Consider the following 21,690-nt stretch of genomic DNA (forward strand, 5'->3'; position numbering starts at 1 on the left):
TTATTCCTCTTCACTTTTACACATGACACATAACACAGACATTGTGTAGCAGGAACTTTCCACATAGTGTCTCTCCTCAGCTCAGCACAGCTCATCTTCTGAGCATCCCTTGCTCCCTGTTTGTTCTTCTTGTGTCCATCCTGTTTCTACCAATTACATAATTATGTAATTACCACCCAGGTGCTCATAACCACCAGACAGAAAGTGTTCATTTGCTCCCAGCTGGCCCTTTAGCCTCTTCTGTGCTGCCCTAAATTCAGTGATCAGGAGGCCTCTGTTACATACCCAGCCTGCTGAAAAGCCAAACACACCAGTATGGTGAGGCTCAAGAGGCAGAGGAGAAAACAAAGGACGTGGTGGATTGCGTAAAGGGGTACACTCTGAGCCGGAGAGAGAGGTAAAAACTGCCGGGGTGCAGATTGTGGGAGCAGACCAGAGGTGGGGTGTGTCTGGGATAAGCTAAGCCTACCTAGACAATAGGTAGGAAGGATATACGTCGATGTCTTTTTTTGTTTTAAAACCCTTTTCCCTTGTTGTGCTGTGTCCTACTGTTGAGATTAAATAATACTTTGTTCTGAAAAAGCTCTTTAGGGTCACTGCATTCAACATTGGCCACAGCTCCCACAGGGAAGACTGGCAGGTAGCCAAAGACAGGGGGACTTACTGAGCAATCAGGGTTAGAACAGAGGGTGTTGCACCCCCAGGACCCAGTCTAAGAGTGGGAGAATTGCAGAATCTCATCCCAGGACAGGTGAAGGCAAGATGCCAAATGCCTGATGGGGATGCACTCACAGAGAATGGGTGATTAAAGGAGCAGACAGCCCTGAATCATGACAATGTATAACCCTAACCCACTGATGAATCTGTGTTACAGGTTCCCCCACTGTGCCAATCCAGAAAGGATAGGAGTTGTTACAATTCCCAACTACTGAGGTTTGGCCCTTGATCTTAAACTGTAGCAACTCCCACTTTTAGCTCTGGAGGTCCCTGGGTCATTCCCCAGTGTGTGGGACACATTTTGGCAGCCATCGCTAATTGCACATAGAAAGGAATGTTTGAATCACTTGTACATCTTGATGGGGTCTAAATTAACTGTAGCAACTGAAGGCAAAGATTTGGGCATCACTGTAAACACCTCAAGAAAGACTTCTATGGCATATGAGTCAGTGGTCAATAAATTAAACAATGTTAAGGTGCATAAAGGAGGGAAGGGAGAATAAAACTTAAACTATTATAATGCCATTATATAAGGCAATGGCAAGTTGTCACCTGGAATACTGAGTTTAGTTCTGGTCACCCCATCTCAAACAGATGTAGAGATAAGTAGACTGCAGAAGTAGAGGGAGTACAGAGATGGGTGGTGAGAATGATTAGGGGAATGGACAAACTCTCATAAAGAGAAACTGAAAACATTACCACAGAGCAGCGGTGGGCAACCTGCGGCCATCAGGGTAATCTGATTGCAGGCCACAAGACATTTTGCTGACATTGACCATCCGCAGGCATGGTCCCCAGCAGCTCCCAGTGGCCGCAGTTCACCATTCCTGGCCAATGGGAGCTGCGGGAAGCAGTAGAGATTCTGTCTCGAACCTTCCACAGCCCACCTCCTGCCTGGCATCCCACAACAGGAGAAATAATACACACATTCATTATAGATATTATGTATTGGGACCATCTGAGCTATGCCCAGGTTGGATGGACAGACTCAGTATTCTGTCGGTGGCCTACCCTTTTTGGCTTCTCTCAGTCTAAGATTTTCTGTTCCAAGTGCTGCCACCAAGACCCTTGCATTAAGAGTTGCTGCGTGCCTGAAGGCAGGCATCTTCCTTTCATTTGAATTTCAGAAGTTCAATTTCTTCCCTTTGAAGATCAATCTCCCTTAACATTTTATGCTGCTTGTCATCCTCAATTGCAGAGGCTTTATGATCCCTCCTAAAATTTTCACAAAGGCCCCCTCAAGCACAGTGAAAGCCTCACCCAAGGAAAAAAGGGGAAGGAAGAGCCAGGTTTGCTTTTATTAGTGGGATGTTCATCTGAGGCAGGGGTTTCGCTCCTTTAAAACAAAATCTTTGAAATTCCTTTAGATGTGAAGAGTTGTTTTGCTGTCAAGTCAGATCCCTGAAGCTTTAATTGGGTTCTTCCAGCCTTGGGATAAAAGCCTCCACAGGGCCCTGCAAGGCGGTTCTGGAGCAGTGCTGTGGTTAGTGGACCCTGGTGGTCAAGCGTTAGGAAGAGGAGGGTGCTTGCCAAATCCAAGGACAAAAGGTTATTCAGGAAGCTGTGCTCTTCAGAGTTGCTATTAAACATATGTCACAGCCTCACCTCAGTCCCTGGAAAATCATGGAGCAGGTCCTCAAGGAATCAATTTTGAAGCACTTAGAGGAGAGGAAAGTGATCAGGAACAGTCAGCATGGATTCACCAAGGGCAAGTCATGCCTGACTAACCTAATTGCCTTCTATGACGAGATAACTGGCTCTGTGGATGAGGGGAAAGCATGTGTTATTCCTTGACCTTAGCAAGGCTTTTGATACGGTCTCCACAGCATTCTTGCCAGTAAGTTAAAGAAGGCTGGGCTGGATGAATGGACTATAAGGTGCATAGAAAGCTGGCTAGATCATCAGGCTCAAAGGGTAGCGGTCAATGGCTCCATGTCTAGTTGGCAGCCAGAATCAAGCAGAGTGCCCCAAGGGTCAGTCCTGGGGCCGGTTTTGTTCAATATCTTCATAAATGATCTGGAGGATGGTGTGGATTGCACCCTCAGCAAGTTTGCAGATGATACTAAACTGGGAGGAGAGGTAGATACGCTGGAGGGTAGGGATAGGATACAGAGGGACCCAGACAAATTAGAGGATTGGCCAAAAGAATCTGATAAGGTTCAACAAGGACAAGTGCAGAGTCCTGCACTTAGGACGGAAGAATCCCATGCACCGCTACAGACTAGGGACCGAATGGCTAGGCAGCAGTTCTGCAGAAAAGGACCTAGGGGTTGCAGTGGACGAGAAGCTGGATATGAGTCAACAGTGTGCCTTTGTTGCCAATGGCATTTTGGGATGTATAAGTAGGAGCATTGCCAGCAGATCGAGGGATGTGATCATTCCCCTCTATTTGGCATTGGCGAGACCTCATCTGGAGTACTGTGTCCAATTTTGGTTCCCACACTACAAGAAGGATGTGGAAAAATTGGAAAGAGTCCAGTGGAGGGCAACAAAAATGATTAGGGGACTGGAGCACATGATTTATGAAGAGAGGCTGAGGGAACTGGAATTATTTAGTCTGCAGAAGTGAAGAATGAGGGGGGATTTGATAGCTGCTTTCAACTACTGAAATGGGGTTCCAAAGATGAAGGATCTAGACTGTTCTCAGTGGTACCAGATGACAGAACAAGGCATAATGGTCTCATGTTGCAGTGGGGGAGGTTTAGATTGGATATTAGGAAAAACTTTTTCACTAGGAGGGTGATGAAGCACTGGAATGGGTTACCTAGGGAGGTGAGTAAGGTCAGGCTTGACAAAGGCCTGGCTGGGTGATTTAGTTCAGGATTGGTCCTGCTTTGAGCAGGGGGTTGGACTAGATGACTTCCTGAGGTCCCGTCCAACACCGATATTCTATGATTCTGTGATAGGAAAGGCGGGACAGCTGGTTTGCTGTGACCACTGCTTATCATGCTGCTCACAGTTGTCTCATTGTTCTCTTGTGCTCCCCCCATCTGTCTGCTGTATCCATCTGTTGTCCCTCATCTTATACTTAAACTGTAAGCTCTTCAGCGCAGAGACTGTCTTTTCTCCATTGTTTGTGCCTCCCACAATGGGACCGGAGTCTGTAGATGCTACTCTAATACTCTAATTTAGTATATAAATTACACTATTTTTAAAGCCCACTCTATTCCTCAAGTTACTATACTTGGGCACTTACACCAGTTTTTTGATCATCTTATACCTGACAGGTAACTTACGTTGCTTACATCACCTTCCAGGGCCAGGAAGGATTTTTTCAGCCCGATGCACAATTGGCTAGATGTGTTCTGGGTGGTAGTAATTGTTGTTTTTTCCATCCTCTGAAGGATCAGAGATTGACCACAGCTGGAGTTGGGACAGAGTAGTGCTCTGAGGTGGTACACAGAATCCTTTCTTGTTGACCAGATGGTGTTTCTTGCTCACAGGCTCAGGGTCAAACTGTTTGCCAGATCTGGGGTCAGGAAGGAATGTCTCCCTGGGTCAGACTGCCAGTGACTGTGGGGGTTTTTTCACCTTCCTCTGTAGCATGGTATGTGGACCTCTTGGTAATACTCATCTAATCAGTTTCCTGCCATTGCAGGAGCCTCAGGAATTGGTGGCACGTTGATCTTTCCTGTTCTATCTATGGCACGCTGTTTAGCCTCTTGAGGTCTGAAATGCTTTAGTGAAACTAAAGTCTTTGAGCTTAATATAGGGGCATCTGGGTGAAAATTAATGACCTGTTACGTACAAAAGGTCAGACTGGATGGTCCCTCCTGGCTTAAAACTCTATGAAACTATCTCCTCTGAATTCGTCCCTGAAAAGCACCCATTTACACTAGCTCTGAAACTAGTCCATTAACTAATCTTTGCAACACCCTTGTGGGGTAAGTGCTATTATGCCCAGTTTACAGATGGAGAAACCCCATGGATTGAGTCAGCATCAGCTCATTGGTCTGGAATTTCCAAGACACAGAGAAGTAGTTGAGTAAAGCTAATAAAAAATCCGTCAAGGTAATATGCATGGTGCAGGCCAATATAGCTTTGCTACAATTAAGTGGCATGAAATCCCCATTTCTCACATCACATTGAAGTCTGGGGGTCTCCAAAAATAATGACTCAATAACGTGCTGCTAAAAATCCTGATGTTGAGATGATGGAAGTTATATTTTTGCCGCTAATCATCGAATAATCTGTACAGTTAATTCAGTCTTGGTAAACTGTCTACAAACTAAGTTCCCCATAATTCATCATTGCTACTATTTCACTTTGCTCTAAGAAACTATGATTTCATTACTCTATATCTATTTTGGTAATCAGCCTTTTCAGTGGTGTTACTGCAGTTAAGTCTTTAAATAACATATTTTACTAAGATATTCATAGGTTCTAGAAGCCCTGCGGTAATATCAGCTCAGACTAACAACTTGTTGCATCTCAAAAGCTAAGCAGTTTCAGACTGAGCCCAGATCTACACTTAAAAATTAATCAACCTACCTATGACGCTCAAGGCTGTACAAAATGTCACATCCTGTGCTACATAGTTATGTCAACTCACCCATCCTATGTAGACACAGCTAACTCGATAGAAAAATTCTTCCATTAACCTCACTAGTTCCTCTCAGAAAGGTGGATTAAGCAATGGAAAAACTCCTTCCATCCACACAGGAAGCATCTACACTACAGTACACTACAGTACTGTACACTACAGCGGCCCAGCTGCAGGGCCGTAACGGCTGTCGGGCAGACAGTCAGTAGTTGGTTTTGAGAGATCCAAAGAAAATCCAAGTTGCTGAGGTGATAGAGTAGCTGGTGCTCTTCTCGCTCAATCAGAACCAAACAAATGTGCCTGGACCAAGATCTAGGGCCCTGTTTTGGTGAAGGTGCTTTCTTCTGAATGAAATGTAAAACCAAAAGGCCCTAAACACCTGTCTTCACTGAAGATCCCATGATATTTTCTCTGAGAGGAGGATATATAAATCCTAGTACCCCAGCCAGATTCCAGACTGGATGACACGTTGTCGCTGTTATCATTTATTCGTATTACTGTGACAGCTTGAGCCCGCAACTGAGATTAGGGCCCCAGTGTGCTAGGTACTGTACACACAGGTAGCAAGAGACAGTCCCGGCCCTGACGAGCTTAATCTAAATACCGCAGACAAAGGATGGGAAGGGGGGAAACGGAGGCACGAGGTGTTGCCGGCACCCAGTGCCGAGAGGCTGAACAACAGCTTGAGTGGTTCATTACCCGGTGTGCTACACCCAATAATCACAACGGGGTGGAGAAGCAGAAAAGTTTATTTGAAGCTTCAAATAGGTACAGGGAGATTTGAATCTCAAATCCTGTACACAGAGCAGGAAGTTACACAGGCTTTTATACATCCTTTTCCCCAGCATACTTCTCCAATAGCAAGCTGCCCCAAGTATCCATATAGCCAGCCAATCCAGTTCCCAGCTAGTTCCCTGGTTCTCTGCATCATTTGTTAACCTATACATAAAGCTGCTTTATTCAGCATTGTTCTTCCATATCTGCCCTGTGTGGCCTTGCTCAGTTTCAGGCAGTCTGACTCCGCAGCATATTGTTGCAGATCCTCAGCATAACTGCTGCGAGTGCCTCCAGGCCGGGGGGCCAAGGACACTTGGGCCTCGTGCGAGGGGGTTTCATGGACACTCGTGGTCTTCCATCCCCTCCAGTGTCCCAGTGGCCATGCCCCAGTGTCCCCAACAGAGGGATAAGATGACTTGCCCCACATCACACAGCCAGATGTGGCAGAGCCAGACACAAGACCCCGCTCTCCTGACTCCCAGTCCACTGGCCTATCCAGCCTCTCTCCTGCTACCTGGGCCGCCGCGCTGGTGCTCAACGGACACGCTCGTCACTTCCTGTCCCAAACTGTCCCGCAGCAGCCCTGGAGCGGCTCCACCCTGGCCCCCGTTCACCCCAGAGGGGCTGGGGGCCCTTCTGCGTGGCCAGGCAGGAGCAGGGGCTTTCCCAGGCGGACGCCTGTGGGCGGCGGGTTGACCCCTGCCCCAGGCACCGGCCAGCTCGGGGGCGCCCGGCGCTGCCTCGGAGCATCCCCGGCGGGAGACGTCACTCACAACTTGTTGTCATAGTAACCACTGATGTCACGGGGTGCCCTGACTGGGCAGCTGAGCAGCAAGGGCGCCACGGACACGGCGCGGGAGGGCGGGGCTGGCTGCCCTGGCAGGCGGCGGGCAGGGACTCCGGCCGGGAACCGAGCGCGGGCGCCATGACGCAACAACGGCCGTTGGGGACGAGCGCGTGAGCGACGCCGACGCCGACGCCGGGCGGCACAAGGCGCGGGGTGCTCACGTGAGAGGGCGGGGCTAGACTGGCGGCCGTTGGCGCACGCGCCCCCAACCGTCACTCTGCGCCCCCCTGACGTCGCCCGCGCGACCCGCTCCTGAGCCGGAAACCGCCGCCTGGGGCTCGCGGGGCCGGCGGCGCGTGCGGCCTTTCGCTCCGGCCGGGACCGGTAAGAGCGGCGGGGGCGGGGCCTCCCCGCGTCTCCCTCCCGCACCCACCGGGCCCCGAGCTGCAGACCCCGGCCCCTCAGCCTCGGGATGGGGACAGAGCCCCCCGCCCCCCCCCCGCGGCCGCTCACAGCCTGCCCCCTCCCCTGTGTCTGCCCCCTCCCGCGCCCCCGAGAGGAGACCCCCCTTCTCTGAGCCCCTGTTTCCAGCCCTCGGACAGAGACCCCCCAGTATCACCCCCGAGCAGGGACCCCCCATATCCACCCTCCCCGAGCCCCAAGCAGACATGCCCCCTCCCCTGTTCCTGCCCCCCCGAACCCCCTCTTATCCATCCCCCCCGCACCTCTGATCAGAGACCCCCCCCGCCCCCACCCTCGTGAGCGGGGCCCCTCCTCCCCCCCGCCATCCACCCCCCCCGCCATCCACCCTCGTGAGCGGGGCCCCTCCTCCCCCCCCGCCATCCACCCTCGAGAGCGGGGCCCCTCCTCCCCCCCCGCCATCCACCCCCCCGCCCCCACCCTCGTGAGCGGGGCCCCTCCTCCCCACCCTCGAGAGCGGGGCCCCTCCTCCCCCCGCCATCCACCCCCCTCACCCCCACCCTCGTGAGCGGGGCCCCTCCTCCCCCCGCCATCCACCCCCCTCACCCCCACCCTCGTGAGCGGGGCCCCTCCTCCCCCCGCCATCCACCCCCCCCGCCCCCACCCTCGAGAGCGGGGCCCCTCCTCCCCCCGCCATCCACCCCCCTCACCCCCACCCTCGTGAGCGGGGCCCCTCCTCCCCCCCGCCATCCACCCTCGTGAGCGGGGCCCCTCCTCCCCCCCCGCCATCCACCCTCGAGAGCGGGGCCCCTCCTCCCCCCCCCGCCATCCACCCCCCCGCCCCCACCCTCGTGAGCGGGGCCCCTCCTCCCCACCCTCGAGAGCGGGGCCCCTCCTCCCCCCCGCCCCCACCCTCGAGAGCGGGGCCCCTCCTCCCCCCGCCATCCACCCCCCTCACCCCCACCCTCGTGAGCGGGGCCCCTCCTCCCCCCCCGCCATCCACCCTCGAGAGCGGGGCCCCTCCTCCCCCCCCCGCCATCCACCCCCCCGCCCCCACCCTCGTGAGCGGGGCCCCTCCTCCCCACCCTCGAGAGCGGGGCCCCTCCTCCCCCCCGCCCCCACCCTCGAGAGCGGGGCCCCTCCTCCCCCCGCCATCCACCCCCCTCACCCCCACCCTCGTGAGCGGGGCCCCTCCTCCCCCCGCCATCCACCCCCCTCACCCCCACCCTCGTGAGCGGGGCCCCTCCTCCCCCCCGCCATCCACCCCCCTCACCCCCACCCTCGAGAGCGGGGCCCCTCCTCCCCCCTGCCATCCACCCCCCCCGCCCCCACCCTCGAGAGCGGGGCCCCTCCTCCCCCTGCCATCCACCCCCCCCGCCCCCACCCTCGAGAGCGGGGCCCCTCCTCCCCCCCGCCATCCACCCCCCCCGCCCCCACCCTCGAGAGCGGGGCCCCTCCTCCCCCCCGCCATCCACCCCCCCCCGCCCCCACCCTCGAGAGCGGGGCCCCTCCTCCCCCCCGCCATCCACCCCCCCCCGCCCCCACCCTCGAGAGCGGGGCCCCTCCTCCCCCCCGCCATCCACCACCCCCGCCCCCACCCTCGTGAGCGGGGCCCCTCCTCCCCCCCCGCATCCACCCTCGTGAGCGGGGCCCCTCCTCCCCCCCCGCATCCACCCTCGAGAGCGGGGCCCCTCCTCCCCCCCGCCATCCACCCCCCTCACCCCCACCCTCGAGAGCGGGGCCCCTCCTCCCCCCGCCATCCACCCTCGAGAGCGGGGCCCCTCCTCCCCCCCCCCGCCATCCACCCCCCCGCCCCCACCCTCGTGAGCGGGGCCGCTCCTCCCCCCCCGCATCCACCCTCGAGAGCGGGGCCCCTCCTCCCCCCCGCCATCCACCCCCCCCGCCCCCACCCTCGAGAGCGGGGCCCCTCCTCCCCCCGCCATCCACCCCCCCCGCCCCCACCCTCGAGAGCGGGGCCCCTCCTCCCCCCCGCCATCCACCCCCCCCCGCCCCCACCCTCGAGAGCGGGGCCCCTCCTCCCCCCCGCCATCCACCCCCCCCCGCCCCCACCCTCGAGAGCGGGGCCCCTCCTCCCCCCCGCCATCCACCCCCCCCCGCCCCCACCCTCGAGAGCGGGGCCCCTCCTCCCCCCCGCCATCCACCCCCCCCGCCCCCACCCTCGAGAGCGGGGCCCCTCCTCCCCCCCGCCATCCACCCCCCCCCGCCCCCACCCTCGTGAGCGGGGCCCCTCCTCCCCCCCCGCCATCCACCCCCCTCGCCCCCACCCTCGTGAGCGGGGCCCCTCCTCCCCCCGCCATCCACCCCCCTCACCCCCACCCTCGTGAGCGGGGCCCCTCCTCCCCCCCCGCCATCCACCCCCCTCACCCCCACCCTCGTGAGCGGGGCCCCTCCTCCCCCCCCGCCATCCACCCGCCCCCACCCTCGTGAGCGGGGCCCCTCCTCCCCCCCCGCCATCCACCCGCCCCCACCCTCGTGAGCGGGGCCCCTCCTCCCCCCGCCATCCACCCTCCCTCGCCCCCACCCTCGAGAGCGGGGCCCCTCCTCCCCCTCGCCCCCACCCTCGAGAGCGGGGCCCCTCCTCCCCCCGCCATCCACCCCCCCCGCCATCCACCCTCGAGAGCGGGGCCCCTCCTCCCCCCCCGCCCCCACCCTCATGAGCGCAGGCAAACATTTTGGCCTGAGAGCCACGTCGGATTTCCAAAATTGTATGGAGGACCTGTTAGGGGTGGCTGTGCCTCCCCAAACAGCCAGGCGTGGCCCGGCCCCTACCCCCTATCCGGCTCCCCTTGCTTCGCGCCCCCTGACCGCCCCCAGACCCTCCGCTCCTGACTGCCCACCGCCGCCCCATCCAACCCCTCTTCTCATTGCTGACTGCCCCCCCCGACTCATCCAACCACCCCTTCTCCCTGTCCCCTGACCGCCCCCGACTACCACTGCCGCCTCATCCAACCCCATTCCTGATTCTCCCCCACCTGGGACCCCTGCCCCCATTCAAGCCCCTGTTCCCCACCCTCTGACTGCCCCGACCCCTATCCACACGACCACACCCGCGCCCCCTGATCACCACCCCAAACTCCCCTGCCCTCTATCCAAACCCCCCTGCCCCGTTACCGTGCTGCCTGGAACACTGGTGGCTGGCGGTACTACAGCCGTGCCACCCAGAGCACCAGGACAGGCAGCCGGGCCGCCAAGCTGGAGCCAGCCACAGCACCGTGTAGCACAGAGCATCGGGTCAGGCCACAGCTCTGCAGTCGCGCTGCCCGGCAAGAGCTCTCAGCCCTGCTGCCCAGAGCATTGTACCGGCGGCGCAGTGAACTGAGGCTGCGGGGGAGGGCCTGGGGGTTAGCCTCTCAGGCCAGGAGCTCAGGGGCCGGGCAGGAGGGACCCGCGGGCCGGATTTGGCCTGTGGGCCATAGTTTGCCCACCTCTGTTCTATAACATGGTAGCTGTAGTGCCTAAAAGTGTCCTGATCATTTCGAGGCAAATCTAAGCAGCATGAGTAAATAACTTCAGAGCAGAGACTGTCTTTCTGTGTGTCTGGGCAGTCTCTAGCAGAATGAGATCCCTGGGTGCTGCCACAATACAAGTAGTTAAATATGAATTAAGATACTGTTTGGATTATTGGGTTCAGCTAGGTACTCTAGAACAGGGGTTCTCAAGCTTTTTCCTTTGGAGCCCCACCCAACATGCTATATAAACTCCACGGGGGGGGTCTTTGGGCTTCCAACACTGGAGCAGGGTTGGGAGCCTTGGGGGGGCTCAAGGTTTCTGCCCCTTGGGGTGGGGCGTGGCTCAGGGTTTAAGCTGCATGGGGCTGGCGGGGGGGGTAGTCAGGGGAGCTTCTGCTCTGGCACCGGTGCTCCAGGCTTCAGCCGCTGGGGCTTGGGGCTCCAAGCAGCCCTGTTCAGTGGACCCCCTGAAACGGCTTGTGGACCCCCAGTGGCCCACGGAGCCCCAGTTGAGAACTGCTACTCCAGAACATGCTAGAAGTCAGAATATAGCATCTAGCACAATGGGGTCCCAGTCCATGACGAGGTCTCCTAGGTAGCATGGTAACACAAATGAATAAAGTGTGGATTCTACTTACCTAAATTTACGGACTGCATTATCGGACTGATAAAAGTTATGTTGCCTTTGTGAATCATAATTAGAAGTATTCATTGATACTGTTCTTCTAATTTACAGTGGTATGTAATGGAGAATTATAAGAAATCCAAGATTGTGGAGAAGCCCTCTCCCCTTCCATTCACCAACCTGCCTTCAGATATTATTGAGATGAAAGTGAAGGATGGCAGCAAAATCAGAAATCTTATGGGTTATGCCATCGGCAAGATGGAGTCGGACTCAGTTAGGCAGATTCTTTTCACTGGCTCTGGCAAAGCCATCAGCAAGACTATCACTTGTGTGGAAATCATGAAGCGACGGCTCAAGGGACTCCACCAAATCACCAAAGTGCTCTTCAAACAGACCGAAGAGATCTGGGAGCCCATCGTCCCTGAGGCTGGTCTAGATGCCTTGACAGTGAAGAGAAATATTCCTGCCATATGTGTCTTGCTGAGCAAAGATGCACTAGATTCCCAAGAGCCTGGGTATCAGGCACCAGGCTCTTTTGATGCCTTCTGGATCGAGACGCTCAAAGCAGAGTCCCAGGGACAAATTAAGAGAAAGCAGGGTGGAGGAAGGGGGCCTGGCCACACAGGAAAGTATCCTAGATCTGTTGGGGGACGTGGAGAATCCTACAAAAAGCCTTGAGACAAATATATCAGAAGCAATTGTTAATGGCGTCAAGAACAAAAAACCAAGCCACCTAGTGTGGCTCAAGAGCTACCACCAAACACAGAGTGACTGAGCTCCTTGGTAGAGAAGAGCTGAAACCTAGCACAATTGGGAGAGGGACGAGGGCCATGTGAAAACAGATATGGTCATAGCCATGGCAAATAAATTCTCATAACAAGTCTGACATTCTATTTTGATGAGGTTTTTTGTTGAAGACCTCTCTGGTGATACTCTGTGGCTTATGGTTTAAAAATGAGGCCAGGTAGACCAGAATTGCCCAAACTCTGTTTAATGGTAATTTGCCAGGAGTCATGAAGCCAAAACTAATCTGCATTAAATGGAGTAGGTTTCAGTTGCCCTGGATGCGGCTTTGAAGATGTCGCCGTCTGAGTGAGCCATGTGTCTGTATTAGAGATGAAAGGGTAGTGGGCTGTGTTGTAGAACTCTGAGCTTGAGGTTGCATTTTTGGCTTTCCTAACTAGCTATTGCAATGGCATTTTATTGGACTGGACCTCCTAACAGAGCTTTTGGGCTCAGTTTCCTTTTTTTAGGTATGTTCTGCTAATCCCTTGAGAGAAACTGGTGATCTGAATAAGGAGCTGGGATCTCAGCTTTGACAGTTACTGCTTGTGTGACCTTTGGGGAGTCACATCCCTTCTATTCCTCATTTTCCTTGTCTGGAGGATGGGGGATGTTGTATGTACGTCACAGGGGTTTTGTGAGGATAGTAATTGGTATAAATCATCTTGACATACAGCTCTGTATACGTGTTCAATACAATTGTTAATAGTGAACACCAAAGCAAAAATTATTTTTCCCTTTAACATTCCTTTATGATTCTTAAAGCAGGGTTTAAAATAAAGTTCCCTCTTGTGTTTTACATCAGAAATCTTGTCTCCATCCTTTCCTCTTTTTGCCAGAGGCCCAACGTTTAGAAGACTGGACTAGAGGCATCACTCTAGGCTGAAACCTGAGCACACTCAGCTGTGATTGAGGAGGAAAGGGTTAATATGTTGAACTTTTATTCTTCTTAAAGAATTGTAAAAGGGTCCAACAGGTTGTTTCCCATTACAAATCATCTTTAAAGCCTCAGAAAGAGTTAATGCTTCTGTTCTCTAAAGGGATTGTGGGGCAGCTTTTTGCAGTTAAGTGTTCTTAAATCTGTTTACGTACTTTTGAAATAGTTCTGAAGCTTCAAAACTTTGCTGAAAGAAGCAGAGGAAATAACTTAGTCTCCTTATTATGCTGTTTCATTTTATGAATATCTGTTTCAGTTAAATATGGGTCAGGAAAAAGATTCTGTAGTTGTAATTCAAAGATTGTTACTTGCAAGAATGAATCTTATAAATTGCTTTCTGGATGATGTCCATAATTTCCACTTTCTCTTCTGTTAAATGCATCTGCAATGAGACACTAACATACTCCCTTCAGAGCCTGCCAGAGCCACTCTTTATCTAAAATAACACTGTTAGGTCAATTGAAATCAAATGTAAACTTTTGTAAAATCAAGGATTTATATAAGTCAGTATTGAAGTGAAGCATGAGTGTGTCTTATGTCACATTATGTGTGAGACTTTCAGAATCAAGAACAAGGTTTTTTCAATCTGCATGCTCACCAGCACACAAGGTTGACTCACATGCTCAACTTTAGAGGTAAGTATGTAAGTGTCTTTTCAATCATATCACAAAAGTCATGTTTCACAACACAAGTTGCATTCACGATCACACACACTTTTGCGTAGCTTATTTTTGTCATGACTCGGTGCTCTCATCTCTAATAAATATAAATAATATTTCCTTGAAACACAAACAATCCCATGAAAAAATTTGTGAGGATTTAAACATTCGCCTGCCAGTGTTGTGTTCCAGTGCTAATATCTGAGAGACATAGTGAAAGTTTTCAGAGTAGCAGCCATGTTAGTCTGTATTCGCAAAAAGAAAAGGAGTACTTGTGGCACCTTAGAGACTAACAAATTTATTTGAGCATAAGCTTTCGTGGGCTACAGCCTACTTCATCGGATGCATGCAGTGGAAAATACAGTAGGATGAATTTATGTACACCGAGAACATGAAACAATGGGTGTTACCATGCATACTATAACGAGAGTGATCAGTTAAGGTGAGCTATTACCAGCAGGGGAGGGGGCGGAATCTTTTGTAGTAATAATCAAGATGGGCCATTTCCAGCAGTTGACAAGAATGTGTGAGGAACAGAAGGGGGGGGAAATAAACATGGGGAAATAGTTTTACTTTGTGTAATGACCCATCCACTCCCAGTCTTTATTCAAGCCTAATTTAATGGTGTCCAGTTTGCAAATTAATTCCGGTTGAGTCCCTCGTTGGAGTCTGTTTTTAAAGTATTTTTTGTTGTAAGATTGTGACTTTTAGATCTGTAATCAAGTGACCAGAGAGATTATACATAGCGTCAATGGTGAAAAGTGAACCAGATTTGTGAAACTTTTTTTCAAAAAATTAGAAGGATTGTTGATAGTATGGGAAAGAAAGTTGGTTTTCAGAATGGAGAGAGGTAAATACTGGTGTTCCCCAGGGGTCTGTACTGGGACCAGTCCTGTTCAACACAAGGGAAGGGTAAACCCCTTTGAAATCCCTCCTGGCCAGGGGAAAGCTCCTCTCACCTGTAAAGGGTTAAGAAGCTAAAGGTAACCTTGCTGGCACCTGACCAAAATGACCAGTGAGGAGACAAGATACTTTCAAAAGCTGGGAGGAGGGAGAGAAACAAAGGGTCTGTGTGTCTGTATATATGCTGTTTCTGCCGGGGATAGACCAGGAATGGAGTCTTAGAACTTTTAGTAAGTAATCTAGCTAGGTATGCGTTAGATTATGATTCCTTTAAATGGCTGAGAAAAGAATTGTGCTGAATAGAATAACTATTTCTGTCTGTGTATCTTTTTTGTAACTTAAGGTTTTGCTTAGAGGGGTTCTCTGTGTTTCGAATCTAATTACCCTGTAATGTGTCTACCATCCTGATTTTACAGAGGTGATTTCTTTACTTCTATTTACTTCTGTTTCTATTAAAAGTCTTCTTGTAAGAAAACTGAATGCTTTTTCATTGTTCTCAGATCCAAGGGTTTGGGTCTGTGGTCACCTGTGCAAATTGGTGAGGCTTTTTATCCAACATTTCCCAGGAAAGGGGGGGTGCAAGTCTTGGGAGGATTGTTCATTGTTCTTAAGATCCAAGGGTCTGGGTCTGTAGTCACCTAGGCAAATTGGTGAGGCTTTTTACCAAACCTTGTCCAGGAAGTGGGGTGCAAGGTTTTGGGAAGTATTTTGGGGGGAAAGACGTTTCCAAACAGCTCTTCCCCAGTAACCAGTATTTGTTTGGTGGTGGTAGCGGCCAATCCAAGGACAAAGGGTGGAATATTTTGTACCTTGGGGAAGTTTTGACCTAAGCTGGTAAAGATAGGCTTAGGAGGTTTTTCATGCAGGTCCCCACGTCTGTACCCTAGCGTTCAGAGTGGGGAAGGAACCTTGACACCAGCAGTTGACAAGAATGTGTGAGGAACAGAAGGGGGGGGAAATAAACATGGGGAAATAGTTTTACTTTGTGTAATGACCCATCCACTCCCAGTCTTTATTCAAGCCTAATTTAATGGTGTCCAGTTTGCAAATTAATTCCAATTGAGTCTCTCGTTGGAGTCTGTTTTTAAAGTATTTTTTGTTGTAAGATTGCGACTTTTAGATCTGTAATCAAGTGACCAGAGAGATTATACATAGCGTCAATGGAGAAAAGTGAACCAGATTTGTGAAACTTTTTCAGAAAATTAGAAGGATTGTTGATAGTACGGGAAAGAAAGTTGGTTTTTAGAATGGAGAGAGGTAAATACTGGTGTTCCCCAGGGGTCTGTACTGGGACCAGTCCTGTTCAACACATTCATAAATGATCTGGAAAAAGGGGTAAAAAGTGAGGTGGCAAAATTTGCAGATGATACAAAATTACTCAAGATAGTTAAGTCCCAGGTAGACTGCGAAGAGCTATAAAAGGATCTCTCAAAACTGGGTGACTGGGCGACATAATGGCAGATAAAATTCAATGTAATGCACATTGGAAAACATAATCTCAACTATACATATAAAATTGTGGGGTCTAAATTAGCTGTTACCAGTCAAGAAAGAGATCTTGGAGTCGTGGATCGTTCTCTGAAAACATCTACTCAGTGTGCAGCAGTAGGCAAAAAAGCAAACGGAATGTTGGAAATCATTAAGAAAGGGAGAGATAATAAGAAAATATCATATTGCCGGTATAAAATCCATGGTACGTCCACATCTTGAATACGTCGTGCAGACGTGGTTGCCCCATCTCAAAAAAGATACATTGGAATTGGAAAAGGTTCAGAAAGGGGCAACAAAAAGGATTAGGAGTATGAAACAGCTTCTGTATGAGAAGAGATTAATAAGACTGGGACTTTTCAGCTTCGAAAAGAGACAACTAAGGGAGGGATATGATAGAGGTCTATAAAATGGCTGGCGTGGAGGAAGTAAATAAGGAAGTGTAACTCATAGCACAAGAACTAGGGGTCACAAAATGAAATTAACAGGCAGCAGGTTTAAAACAAAAGGAAGTATTTTTTCACACGACAGTCAATCTGTGGAACTTGCCAGAGGATGTTGTGAAAGCCAAGACTACACCAGGGTTCAAAAAAGAACTAGATAAGTTCATGGAGGATAGGTCCATCGATGGCTATTAGCCAAAATGAGCAGGGATGGTGTCCCTAGCCTGTTTGCCAGAAGCTGGGACTGGGCGACAGGATGGCTCACTTGATGATAACCTGTTCTGTTCATTCCCTCTGGGCACCTGGAATTGGCTACTGTCGGAAGACAGGATATTGGGCTAGATGGACCTTTTGGTCTGACCCAGTATGGCCACTCTTATGTTCTTATGTCACTTATGGTTTTTAACCTGGTAACATCATTTTCACCAGCTAAAAATGAAACTTTCACAAATTGCTCCCTTTCAGAGGCTTTCTGTTGCCTCTCCTGTCCTCCACTACCGGAATAATTAAATCACATTATAAGGCAGATGTACAAAGATTGATACGATAACGTGCCTCTTTTGAAATTTATGACCTGAAGATGCTGGCTACATCCCATTACTCAGGTTCCCAGAGCTTGAGGCTCAACTGATTTTTATTAAGATTTGGTCTGAAGACAAACGTACTCAATCTTATATGCTTTGTTTAAGGATCATTGTGTGATTAGAAATTATAACAGGAGTTAAAGATGCATGAAGTCTGTAATGCAGATTTAGAATTTATCCATGTAATTATGCCATGAGTAACAGCCTAGCGTGTGTTTGTGTGAGAGGTGTTTGTGTGAGAGAAATTTGCGAGACTCGGAAGCTGCTTATGAAGTTCTCTTTTTGTTTTCAGACTCTAAAAAAGGAAAAGAAAAAAAAACCCAGTGTCAATGAAGTGTCTGTATGTCTTCAAAGCAGACAGATACAAATTGAGGCCCCAGTTCAGCAAGGAGGTTAAGCATGTACATAACTAATTACATGAATAGTCCCATTGGCTTCAGTGTGAGTATTTCCATGCTCTAGGCCTCAATTCAACAAGGTACTTAAACGGAGAAAACCTGGCAGACTAAATATAAATAAATGAGCAAATTTATTCTGGTGGAAGTGCAACAAGGTATATGATGGCTGGAGATACTTTGAAGATGAAGATTTCATTTAAATTGAGGTAGCTTGTTTTCAGAAGAGGCATGCTAGTCCTAGCTGCTGGCACAGAGCTCCTGTCTTCCTTAAATCTAGGGAGAAGCTTGTTTTTGTTACTAATTAGCAGAGATAAGTAACAAGTGCCAAAGAATGAAGCAAGCACAAGGGACTGATCAAGCTGAGTGTGTCTAGTGAACCTATCGCCAGAGGTCTCAAATTGCTTTTATTTTCTACTAAAATTCTCTTTTGAAAGTAAGCCAGATCCAAAAATGGCATGTGTAATCCTCTTTGTAGTGTACCACTTAGCAGGTAATGCTTGTTAATCAAAGTTGCAAAGTGTTTTTAGTTTTAAGCAGGTGTTTGAAAACTACCAGATCAAATTACTATATCAACCCACCCTTTATGACTGTTTTTGACTTATAGAAACTAAGACAGAGGCTGCACTGTTATTCCCAGGTGAGGATTTTTGTGACTTCCTACACCATATGAGCTCTGTGATGGCCCCAGAACCCAGAGACGGAATTACTTTGAACCAGTGCTGCTAAGAATCTTTCTCTGGAAAGCTGTGGCTGTCTCTAATTTTCCAGCACCTACACACATTGGCAAACTTGCTATTAACAGAGCAGGAAGCCATGCTTCTGATTCTTTTTGAGAACCCCACAAATGTAGCCACAGAATTATGCGGCAGTTGCAAGTCCTGCTTCCTCACGGCTGAATCAGAGCAGTGAACGTGGCTTCTTTCTGTTGGGAGAATGGAATCGGTTGGCGTGGTCACCCTGTAATTGTTGCTCTGCTTTGTTCTGTCATGCAGGTGATAGTTTGATTCTGGTTCTGTATCCTTTCCTCTGTCCATTGGTTGACAGGGACTGAGACTGCTGCTGCCCAGGAGATACAGGAGAGAGAGTGTGTCATTCTTGTCAACATTAGACACACACAAACATTGTCTGGATTCAGTGTTCTACCTCTCGATGGCACATTATTGTGCACACCAAACCAAGGGGTCTCAAACTCATAGAGGGGCCCCGTTTGATAGACTGTTTTGTGGATACCCCTCATCTCACTTGCTCCCCTATAATATCCCTGTGGCAACTACCGCAGTTGCTTTCATGGGCAATGGAGATAGGAAATTATTTAATGGATTTTTAGCTCTCAGTGCCATTTGGCAGCTGGAAACAAGGAGCAGAGCCACCCTTATGTGACCAGCCAGCTCTCTGCTGACCACAGTTTAAGAATTATTTGTGTTGTCATAAGAGCCTAGCAGCCCCTGTCACAAACCAGGACCCTGCTTTGCTAGGTGCTACACAAACAGAAAAATAGCCCTTTCGCCAAAGTGCTCACAATCTAGTGATAAGCAAAGGCTAATTCAATCTCTGGCTTCAAGGTTCAAATTGGTAATCTACAGGGGTCAGGAAGGAATGGTTCCAGGTTGTGGTAAGCCTCCTTGAACATGTCTACACTGCATCTGGGAGTGAGCCTCCCGGGCTGGGCTGGGCTCCTGCTCATGTTCCAGAAATAGTTATGTAAACATTGGGGCCCAGGCTGGAACACAGGCTCTGAAGCCACGGGAGAGGGTGGTGGGTGTGCTTGACAGGCCGAGCTGTATTGTCAATGCAACATGTCTGCAGCTATTTTTAAGGCACTAGGGTGAGTCTGTGGACCAGGGCTGAGAGACTCGCTCCCAGAGGCAGTGTAGACATGCCCCTTGAAGCCTGTAAAGCCTGCTTTTATAAATCAGCCAGAATTCCCTTCTCTTTCCTGTGCCGATCAGCCTGCAGCATCCACAGCACTCCTGCCCAAGCAACTTGGACCCTGAACTATTTGCCATCATATGAGGAGTTTGCTCTGGTGTTAGACTGGAAGGTGGGCAACTGTATATTGTGCACTGGATTCTTAAACTATATGTATTTGGGAGAGAAGGGCATTTAAGAACTACTCTTGTCCCTCTGAGAAGACCAATCAAGAGAGACAAACTGTTTAGGCTGCTAAATGTGCAACTGCCCCTAGTGATACACCACGTAATGATGATGTCTCTGGGTTGGTATGGACAGGTACTATGTGTTGGGCCCACGTAAGCTAGCTCCAGGTTGGATGGACAGAATCTCAGTGTTGTTGTCTGTTGCCTACCCATTTTTCGCTTCTGTCGGTCTGAAGTCCTCTATTTCAAGTGCTGCCACCGAGACCCTTGCATTGAGAGCTGCAGTGTGCCTGAAGGCAGGCGTCTTCCTTTCATTTGAATTTCAGACGTTCACTTTCCTCCCTTTGAAGATCACACACTTTCCCTCAATTCCAGAGGCTTCATGATCCCTCCTAAAATATCCCTCAAGCAGAGAGAAAGCCTCGCCCAGGAAAACAAGGGGAAGGAAGAGCCAGGTTTGCTTTTATTAGTGGGATGTTCATCTGAGGCAGGGGTTTCCCTCCTTTCAAACAAAATCTTTGAAATCCCTTTAGATGTGAAGAGCTGTTTTGCTGTCAGGCCTGGTCCATGAGACTTTAATTGGGTTCTTCCAGCTTTGGAATAAATGTCTCTACAGAGTTCAAGTTCTGGGGCAGTGCTGGGGTTAGTGTCCTAATACTGTGCTCTGCGATCCCAATACTAAAACGGTAAGAATGTATAATAGACATGGCCCTTCCCCATGTTTCTCTGCCAACAAGACTTGCCTCATCTGCCCCTTGTCTGCATTTCCCACTGCTGTCTTCATGCCTTCTTCCACATTCCTCCTGCCCTCACTGAACTGATGGATAAACCTGTACCCTCTCCACCTCCAAATCCATTTGCAAGGCCTACTCCTGCCGTGACACCTTTAAGACATCAGCCAGCTAATTCTGGACAGCTTGACAAGCAGTTGGGTTTAAGAACATACGAACGGCCCTATTGGGTCAGACCAAGGGTCCTTCTAGCCCCATATCCTGTCTGTCACCAGTGGCCAATACCAGGTGCTTCCGAGGGAATGAACAGAACAAGCAATCGTTGAGTGATCCATCCCCTGTCATCCACTCCCAGCCTCTGGCCGTCAGAGGTTAGGGACAACCAGAGCACCGGGTTGCAAACCTGACCATCTTGGCTAATAGCCATCGATGGACCTATTTGATTGTTTTCTTATTTTTTTTAAACCACCAGTTTATGATATTAAAATTGACCATACTGTGGTTGCATTCCTCCTCCCATCATTCAAGTGTTGTTTGTCTTAAATTGTAATCTTCTTTGGAGAAGGGACTGTCTTCCTGTGTGCTTGTACAGTGTCTGATTCAATAAGCCCCGACACTGGTTGGCACTTCTGGACGCTGTCACAATGTAAGTAACAGGCAGAATGGCTAAGTAACAGGCTAGAGCATGGGACTGTGAATCAGTGAAACTGAGGTCTGTTCCTGGCTTTGTTCACTGTTCTGCTGTGTGATCCTAGGTAAACAAGGCAGGTGAGGGAATATCTTTTATTGGTGAGAGAGACAAGCTTTCGAGCCATACAGAGCTCTTCTTCATGTCTTTTCCCCTCTCTGTGCCTCTGTTTTCCTGTCTTCGAAATATAAGGTTAGGGACATTTGTGCTTCTTGCCTTGATATTAATGGCTGCAAAGCTCCACAGAAGGAGTAAAAAGAAAAGACTGAAATGGGCGACAGCCCAGCAATCCAGGCCCTACTCCTACGCCCTTTGGAAGTCATGCCAAAGATCCCTTCGGCCGCAGTGGGTCAGATCTAGTAGGATGTGTGCACAGGCTCAAGAATTAAAACTAGGACAGTCCACTGGTAATAGTCTCATAATTGGGATCAGTGGGAGCAGACTTAGGCCAGGGCTGAGTGATCTTGGAAAACCCACCCCTATATTCTCAACATTCAGTCCTGCAAAGTGTCGAGTACCCTGAACTCCTATTGACTTGTGGGGTGCTCTGCACCACATAGGATTGGGCTGTCAGGTGTGAGTTTCCTGAGGCTGTGCCTAGCTCTGCTCACGTGTCTGTCCCCTTCCCCTGCTAATCTGGA

The 21,690-nt window shown here is 50.5% G+C and overlaps 1 protein-coding gene across 1 annotated transcript; it reads left to right on the forward strand.

The window, feature by feature from the left end:
- The first annotated feature begins 7,072 nt into the window (after window positions 1–7,072).
- RPP25L (ribonuclease P/MRP subunit p25 like) lies at window positions 7,073–15,096 on the forward strand. Its single transcript, XM_048851947.2, has 2 exons — window positions 7,073–7,208; window positions 11,451–15,096. The coding sequence occupies exon 2, from the start codon at window positions 11,460–11,462 to the stop codon at window positions 12,015–12,017; it is 558 nt and encodes a 185-aa protein (XP_048707904.1). The 5' UTR covers window positions 7,073–7,208; window positions 11,451–11,459; the 3' UTR covers window positions 12,018–15,096.
- The last annotated feature ends 6,594 nt before the right edge of the window (window positions 15,097–21,690 follow it).

Source organism: Caretta caretta, chromosome 5 (genome assembly GCF_965140235.1).
Source record: "Caretta caretta isolate rCarCar2 chromosome 5, rCarCar1.hap1, whole genome shotgun sequence".
Taxonomy (NCBI): Eukaryota; Metazoa; Chordata; order Testudines; family Cheloniidae; genus Caretta; species Caretta caretta.

Excerpts from the sequence above, each read along its gene's own strand:
- RPP25L (XM_048851947.2), top strand. The coding sequence starts at position 11,460 with ATGGAGAATTATAAGAAATCCAAGATTGTGGAGAAGCCCTCTCCCCTT.